Here is an 8,571-nt window from a genome sequence, read left to right on the forward strand (position 1 = left end):
CTGAGGTGACCGCCGCGACTATGCTCACTGGTTTGACCAGCGGTGTACGTGCATCTCCCTGAATACCATTCCCTTTCTGAAACCAGGCCAACCAGTTTCCCAACAGGAGCACCCCCCCCCCGCCCGACACCACGGTCTGGGTGCCCTCGGGCCGTGAGGCAGTGAGAGGCAGAAACTTGGCCCGGGTCGAGAGCGTGCAGATACAGACCTTGCGAGCACTCTTCCACATGTTTTTCATGTAGGCGTAGGTCACCTGAGGGTGCCCTGTTGGCAGAGGGTGGTCAAGCTGCCGAGACGGATCAACTCCCAGGAGCAACACCAAGGTTTTATGAGCAAGAGCCTTCAAAACAAGAGCGGTCAGGGTATAAACAGGGCCGGACTGGGAGTGCACGCCCTCCCCGGCCTCCCCCGCCACCCGGGGTGGGGCGGGTGCTCACCAGCCTGCCGCTCTTGCCGCACAGGCTCGCGTACTTGAGCCAGGTCCTCATGTCCTCGTGGGGGCTGACCACAAGGGACCGCACCATGAGGATCTTCTGCCAGTCCTCCACGATGCGCTGGCAGCCCTGGAGTGTGCACAGGTGGGGGTCAGACGGGGCCTCAGCGGTGTTTTAACTCCCCGAGAGCAACAGGGAGACCGCCAAGGAACAAAAAAAGAGACCCATTTTTATAATCTCAGCTTTCTCAAGGGAAGGTTCCTGTGACCGAAACTCCTGCGTGGGGCTTCTCAGAATTCGAGAAGCAGCGGAACAGGGACGCCGGGGCTCTGCCACGTACTACCTACGTGACCTTGGGCAGGGCAGCTAGCCTCTCTGTGACTGACCTGCGAAATGGGACAAAAACAGCACCCACTTCACAGGGCTGCGGTGAGGGCTAAAGGGATTAGATTACGTAAGCTTCTCTTCTGAATTAAAAACCATACATCGATTCTTTTTAGCTAAAAAAGAGTGACTTAATCATTACAAAGGGACTAATTTTGTATCAAAAGACTTCTGAGGGGAAGGTGAGCCTCTCCTTGCCCACCTGCACTAGTGAGTAGCCAGACTCAAACACACCCCCAGGAGAGACGGGTTTGAGATCTACCGTGGTGGGTCCCACGGCACCAAACAAGCTGTCCCCTGCGGAAGTCAGCCCGCACGCACGTCTGGGAGCAATGGCGGGAGGCTTTTCGCCGCAACAGGACACAGACCGGGCCTGAAGAAAGCCCCCAGGAGGAGAGGCAGTGCCAGTGAGGCTGCGCTCTCAGGCTGCCCGTGGGAGACACTGGCTGGGGATTTCAGTCTAGGTGGCTTGTCCACAGAGGGGCAGTCTTCCCGCCTGGCAGTTCGGGGAGTGTTTTGACAGCAAGCCATCGGTGAGAGCCAAATTCCTACCCCAAACTTAATGCTTTATTTTCAGGCCTTGGGCTATATCTTTCCATCCCATTAAGTGCCATGACAGTCAGTTGGAAAGTTAGAAAAAAAGAAAAAAGTATATTGAGTGAGTGTTTTGATGACTCCTCACCATCTGCTAGTTTCTCCCGGATGCTGAAATAATGTGGCCCGTCAGGCAAGAAAAACATCTTATCTGGAGACAGGAAAGTCACGAAGGCTTGAAATGAGGACAGCGTCTTGGACACAGGGAAGTCGGACATGGGTCTCCCCTCCCCAAGACTCGGGACCACTCTCCCTCCAAGTCTCTCATTGGATTCAGTCCCACTTGTTCTGACGGCAGAAAATTCATCAGAACTCTGGTTTGGAAACCGCTCACTGCTACAGGCACTTAAAACACCAGGGTGTGCACAAGTCAAGCGGGCAATGCTTGCTGGGGTGTCCAGCAGACAATTTTCCATCAGAACATTCGGTGGGTATTTCATAATCGCTAACGAGACGTGGGAGGGAACTGCATGTGCCCGCTGCAGGGCGCAAACGGCTACTGGGTTCGCCCACGACCGTCTGCCCGCTGGGCTTTCCGTGCCGGTGGCGTGCGCCCGGAGCCGCCGAGACAGGAATGCGGCTGGGTCATGTGCGGGCAGGCTCTGTTGCAGCCCGCTGAAAAGCCTGGATGCGCAAACCCCGATGTTCTGAAGACAGAATCTGGAGTGAGGTGTGGACCAAGACCAGGGGAAGCAGTTTGAAGTTGAGAAGGCTGCTTACGACGAGGAGGGGGACAAGAGGCTCCGGAAGTGGTGAGGGCTTTCTCTTGCTGATGAACTGCCCGCCCGCCCGCCCACCCGGCGGCCGGGAGGACTGTCCTTTCCAAGAACACTTAAGACTGCCGACTCCCAGATCCGGACTCGACAGCTCCTCAGGAGAAAATGATCAGAATGTACAATGAAAACACTGACGGGAGACTTGCACAAGTTTCTCCAGGATGGGAAACTTCAGTGGAAAAGTGTCTGCACGGAGATCACGGATGACCGTGACCCGAGGAACTGCACGTGGCAGGTCGTGGTCAGTGGGCATCAGACAAGCCCACCGGAAGAGCAGGACGCAGGTGGCCAGCGACTGGCTTCCGAGCCGAGGTGCTCAGGGCTGGCTGCGTACGGAATCACCTGGGGAGGCTCAAAAGCTACTGATGCTGGCCGTCCCTGGGAGTTCCGATTTATTTGGTCTGGGCAATGGCCTGGGCATCTGAATTCTTAGAAGCTCTCCAGGTCATGCTACTGTGTAGCTGAAATTGAGAGCCACTGATTTTGAGGTTAAGATTCTCAACTGGCTGCCTGTGTCGCTTATCAAAGACATTTTTTTATTCCTAGAGAAGGATAAAAGGAGACTGAGAAATCGGCCACCCTCACAGCTAAGGGCTCAGCTGAAAAGTCTTGGAGCGGGGGTGCCCAGCCTTTTGGCATCTCTGCATAGAGTTGTCTTGGGCCACACATTAAATACACTGCGACATGTAATCACAAAAAAAATCACATAATGTTTTAGGTAAATTTACGGTTTTGTGTTGGGATGTATTCACAGCCACACTGAGCTGCATGCGGCCCGTGCGCCGCAGGCTGGACACCCTGCCTGGGGCGTTTCACTTTGAAGCAAACCGGCCTGTGAGGCAGCAGGAAGCCTACCCCGAGTGAAACAGGGGACCGAGGGGGCCGCTACCTGGGCTTCCCGCCAGGCTCACCTGCAGTCTCTCCCACCAGATCTGGCGGATGATCTCCCGCCGCTCAGGGACGAGTTTGTACTGGATCACCTCCTCCAGCTCGGACAGCATGTGGCAAGAAACCATGGCCTGACGAGAGCAAATCACACTCTGACTTAGTGTGTGTGAGCCATCCAAAGCCAGGACCCACCTCAGCCCTTTCCTCTGGAGCAGGCTGCTGCCCGGAGCACGCGGGCACGCGCCCGGCAGCCTGGGAGCCCTGGGCAGCCCGCGCTGGGGAGAGCCTCAGAAACGACTGCTGCGGAATACCCGACACTCACCCCGTACGCCCGACTGTAGCTCTCGCCTGCCATCGCGGTTAGCTCGGCGTCCAGCAGGTCCCTGGCCTTGTCGATGCACTAGGAGGGAAACAGGAAACCCCGGAGCTGAGCTCGGGACTTGGGAGCCGAGGGCAGTGCTGCCACTTCCAGGCTTCTCAACGAGCCGCGGCGCTGCCTGTCTCGCTTCAACGCCAACGATGAAGAGAGCAGCTCACCAGGGAAGGGGAGGAACCTCTCCCCGGGTCTGAGCGGCTAGAGAGGCGCACTATCTGATTCCTCGGAAAGGGCAGAAATGTAGGGCGGCCAGAAGCCTCACGTACACGATAACACCCCAATCCTGGGTAACGGGGAGGGGGAGGGGTGCTTAGAACCACCGCGTTCCTGCAGCTCAGGAGGACGACTTAGGGGTCGACCCGCTGTCAGCCTGTCCTGGCAGGGCCCGTCCGTGAACACGGAGCGTGTAAGCAACGGCGCCGGGGGGTCCGCTCTGATTTGAAAGCACCTTGTCCTCAGGGGACGGTGCCTCTGACACTGGCAGAGGGGTGCCCCATCCCCCCACCGCCCGGTGGGATGACGGGAGCTCTTGGGCCCGTGCCGTGCACGGCCCAGGTCTCAGTCCTTGTTGTGCAGAGCAGAGCCCCAGGGGTGGCACTGGGACTGCAGCTGTGGTCCTCTGTGCTTCATCCACTAACACCCGCCCCGCCGAGCCCTTCCTGGTTTGGACGTTCAGGGTTAATTACCGTGTCCCCAACCCTTAAGTGCTCAGGTCATTCACCCAAGCTCCCCATTCGAGACAGCCGGGTGCCCTGACAGGGTGGATGGGATCACTCCGTTATTCCACTCGGCAAGGCAGCGCAGGGCTTGGCTTCCCCAGGTCACCGCCGTGCGACACGCCCCAAGAGCCGGGAGAAGCCGCGGCCGCCTCCTGCTGCTGCGGAGGGCGCCCGAGGGAACGGCCTGTCTCTCTCTGCCACCAGGAAGGCTGAGGCGAGGCGGCAACTAGGACGCCACTGGCCCGAGAGGCTAACTCCACAAGCAACCTAAGCGGTCACTCCCAGAACACGCGTCTTCTCCTCCCTGAGCACTGCGCTCCAGAACCGCCCTAACGCGTTCGCGGAGCTGAACTCCAGAGCTGCAGGCCACGCGCAGTTACCTCCTCCCCGCTGGGTGGTCTGGGCACGTGTGGTGCTTACCTGCTGTGCCAGGGAGAAGAGGTCCTGGTGCAGTGCCAGCACGGCTCTGTAAAATGCCCCATCGTGGGTGTCCCGAGGGATCATACAGGTGTACTCCTCCATGCTGTCCCACTGACCTACACGGAGAGAGAAGAGAAGAGGAGAGGAGAGGAGAGGAGAGGAGGGGAGAAGAGCATTGTTAGGGCGGTCAACCTGCTGGGCTAAAGGCAGCACCTCCAGCCGGCCTTGGCACTCACTGTTTCTGCACTTAGCTGGGGCTCAAACCAGACAAACCTGAGCCCGACGGACCGAAACCCCGCCGAGACCCCCACACTCTGTGGGGCCGAGCGAGCCAGTCTCACACACAAAGCCACGTGTGTGTCAGAAACACAGGCCTCCACTGCTGTCCCAGGGCGCTCCGTAAAAGATGGGAGAAGCGGCAGGAGGCGTGTCAAGAGGGTTTGATGCAGTACCTCGTCAGCCTGGAGAACCCTCTCAGACTTCTCCGGCTGAGACGGGACGGCTTTCTTCCCTACTAGTGAGGCATCTCAGAGTTCAGTGGTGCACTGGAAATCACACGTTCCCTTAACAACTGAAGATGGCCATTACCCAGACACGGGACAGGATCAGACAAACAGTTTGCCCGTTTCACTCTGGCAGTGCCTTTGCCTCAGGAAGGAGGAGATACATACTTTAAGGGGCTCTGCTCTAACAGAAAGACGGGCTAGGTCACGGCAGCACAGGGGTCTCTGTGTCCCGGCCGACCGGGCGAGCGGCCGCAGCCGGGAGTGCAGTGGGGCGGCTTCCCCAGGTGGGGTGAGCGTGTATCGAACGCCAGGACTTCCAAGACCACATGCAGAAAAGATACCGGCTTCGCCAGCAGTGAACTGCAGGGCTGCCAATTTTATAAGGCATTTGCCTGCCGTTCACGCCAGTCCAGCAGCTTGTCCATTCTCAGTGCCTCCGGGCAAAAGCAAAATAGCAAACAATGACTCTTCAGGAAGCAATTCATTTTTGAGAAAATGTTCTGGATCCAGCCCAGAGCTTGTGAAAGGAAAGGATATAAGCTCTGTGACTCAGGAGGGATAGCGTGTAGGCAGAAGGTTACGTAACCTTCCTCTGGACCCGACGGCCGAAAGCCTTTCTCCTGAGACATCCCATGGGCCCTTCCCCCTCTTACTAAGAACGCTCCTGGGACAGGTGGTGGGGCCTGGTGTCAGACACCTACAGCCTGTGAGGACTGAAAGGGAACCTTCGCTTTTAAAGACCTGGGGGGAGGGGGGAGGGTGGGCGAGTGTCAGGCAGCGAGGAGGAGAAGAGAGAAAACAAAGCCATCAAAGTGTTCATAATCGAAAGAGACAGTGAAAGGCATATGGGTTCATCACACTATTTCATTCAATTTTATGGGGTTCATTACACTGTTTTATTCAGTTTCATGTGTTGGGAAAGGTAAGAAATAAAAGTAGACAGCTATCTTCTCTATTCTTGCTTGGGCTAAAGACGTGACGAGTGGAGCTCCAGCAACCACATTGGGTCATGAGATAGGCTTGGGCGGGCAGGCCCCACGCAAGGCAGAAATATGGAAAAAGACTAATGACGGTTGAGTCAGAATACTAGCCTGGGAATTCCTACCTCGAGATTCCATTCAGGAGAGAGAAAAGAAACCCGTAACCTGGTTCAGACAAGAACCCCAAACACACCTCACTACGTATCTTAACTGTGACCCTTGCTCACTGCGTTTCTCCCATCTAACAAGTTAGTCAGAATCCTCAGGGAGAGACAGCTGGAAGAGACGGGAGTGAGTACAGACTGTCAGACGCGTCTGCAGGCCTGACATCCTGCCTGCGGCCACAGCACCTTACTTTCGGATGTGAGCACCCAGCCTCACCCTGCCCACACTGACCGGGGTGCCCAGGAGGCAGCCTTACCTAAACCCCAGGCAGCGGCAGCAGCCATCCGGGCCATCTTGGCTTGGGTCTCGTCATTGACCAGCGTCCACTTCTCACAGCACTGCTGGTGGAGCTGCCCCCTGAGCGGAAGGGATCAGACAGTTGAGCTCACTGAAATCACCTCTGCCACCTGCTGCTCTTCTGCCCTCTCGGGTTAGCTGGGAGGCCACAGAGGAGCCGGGTGGCAGGGGCCTGCCTCGGACCGGGGCCTTTACAGAAAAGGCACTTTCGACGGGGTCCCCCGACAGAGAAGTGACTGCCGTTTGCTGTTCCTACGGCCTGGTGCTCACAGTTTGTCCGAGAGCGAGTTTATCGAAGACAGGGGCCGTGTCCCACTCGGTGTGATGTGAGATGTCCTCACCATCTGGCCCCCTTCGTAGCTATTAAATAGCCCCCTCGCATGCCAGCGAACCCCAACCCTGTCCCTTTGGCAGGCCCACGGAGCAAGCACTCTGAGGAGAGACACGCCGGACACGCACCTTGGGCGTAAGGCTGCAGGGAGAGCTGGCCCTTGGAAGCACCACACAAATGGCTGCAGGCTGAGCTGCAACCAGTCTGCACAGAAGGAAGAAGCTCTTCAATGGCCACCTCTCCCCGAAATCCAGACGCTGCGTGTTCTCAGAATTTTGCGCCGTCACCACGGGTGTGGCAACGGACCATGGGGTACTGAGATTGTGAGTGGCGCTCAGCAGGCGCCAGCAGCCAGGGAGAGCGGAAGCCCTCCCAAGAACGGAGACGCCCGCGTGGCGGTGGCAGCAGCTGCCTCCCCTCGCACTCCCGAATGGAAGGAACGAAACTCTGCTCCTGAGCAGATACCAGCCCCGCTGTCACGTGAGCTCCAAGACTCGGCTCGGAGACCCCACGGTCTCCCCTGCCTTCTGAAAGAGACGCTGAGGGTGCTTTAGCTTGGCACTGGGAGTGAAGGCAATCCCAGGACGCCCAGCTCAGAAGCCCACGGGCCACGGGCTGCACTGAATCACAGGGTGGCAAGGGTCGGGCAGAGACAAACATGCTGACCGGTGACCACATCTAGGACGATGGTTCAGGCCCATTACCCAGGATCGGGACACGGCAGTCACTAGCCTCACCTCTCTCTGGCACGTGATCAACAGAGGGAGGGGCATAAGCATTCAGACCCGACACACAGCCAAGACGGGAAGGAAGAGGACTGGGCAGCCCCCATCCATGCACTCCCCGAGGCAGCTCAGGGACAGAAGCAGGATGTGCCTAGAAGCCCGCACGGCTGCTCGGCCCCCCTGGGGCTGGTCTCACAGCAGCGGTGCTCCTGTCATCGTGTGCGTCGGAACCCGGTGGGGCTTCTTCCACCGCACTGCTCGGCGCTCTGTCCTGAGCCCCTGACTCAGGAGGTCTGCAGGGGGTCCAGGGACGCACATTTCTAATGAGTTTCTGGGCTCTGCTGTGGCACAGGGCCGCAGTGTGGGAACCACTGGCTCGGGCACAGGGGGAGCCCCTCTGGGCAGTGGGTCTTTGCTGGGGTCTGGCCTGGAGGTAGAAAGGAAAGCTCCACAGCTTCCGAATGGTTCTTCCAACCCTAGAATTCAATTTTTTTTTCCCCAAATACAATCAAAAGTTTATTTAGAAAGTCACAGAGGTAGAAAAAGTGAGCCAGCCGGGCTGTGTGGGCTCAGGAGACAAGTCCCAGCACTGAAAGAGAAGGGCCGGTGGCAAAGGCGCGCACCTTGAGGGAAGAAGAGGGACAGCAGAACTCAGATGTTTACAGCTTGCTGCTGCAAGCGATCCGGCATCCCTCTAGTCCTTTGCGGGGACCCCCCTTTCTGTGCCACGGGACCAAGGATTTAGCTTTGCTCTTCCTTTAGAGGTGGGGAGCAAGCTCAGTGTGAGACAGCGGGAACCACCACCCCGAGAGGCGAGGCAGGGGCAGCGCCGGGGGGCATCCCGGAAAGGCGGCCCAACAGCGAACACAGGCAGCGCCTTCGAGCTGCAGCCGTGTCACGTGTCACCGCTGTCAGAGCTCTGCGGGGAGGGAGGCGGGGTTCCTCTTCTGCAGGAACCAAACATTTGCTACAAGGA

At 58.0% G+C, this 8,571-nt stretch overlaps 1 protein-coding gene across 1 annotated transcript in view; it reads right to left on the bottom strand.

The window, feature by feature from the left end:
- Positions 1-8,571, bottom strand: part of MTOR (mechanistic target of rapamycin kinase) — a 111,368-nt gene that overhangs the window by 25,872 nt on the left and 76,925 nt on the right. Inside the window, exons 31-36 of the mRNA XM_028511253.2 lie at positions 6,499-6,599; positions 4,592-4,707; positions 3,399-3,476; positions 3,100-3,207; positions 438-563; positions 209-340 (exon numbers count right to left, since the gene is read on the bottom strand). Of these exons, the coding sequence (XP_028367054.1) occupies positions 209-340; positions 438-563; positions 3,100-3,207; positions 3,399-3,476; positions 4,592-4,707; positions 6,499-6,599 (661 nt within the window). The remainder of the gene's footprint in view (positions 1-208; positions 341-437; positions 564-3,099; positions 3,208-3,398; positions 3,477-4,591; positions 4,708-6,498; positions 6,600-8,571) is intronic.

This window comes from Phyllostomus discolor, chromosome 5, assembly GCF_004126475.2.
Source record: "Phyllostomus discolor isolate MPI-MPIP mPhyDis1 chromosome 5, mPhyDis1.pri.v3, whole genome shotgun sequence".
In the NCBI taxonomy this organism is placed as follows: domain Eukaryota; kingdom Metazoa; phylum Chordata; class Mammalia; order Chiroptera; family Phyllostomidae; genus Phyllostomus; species Phyllostomus discolor.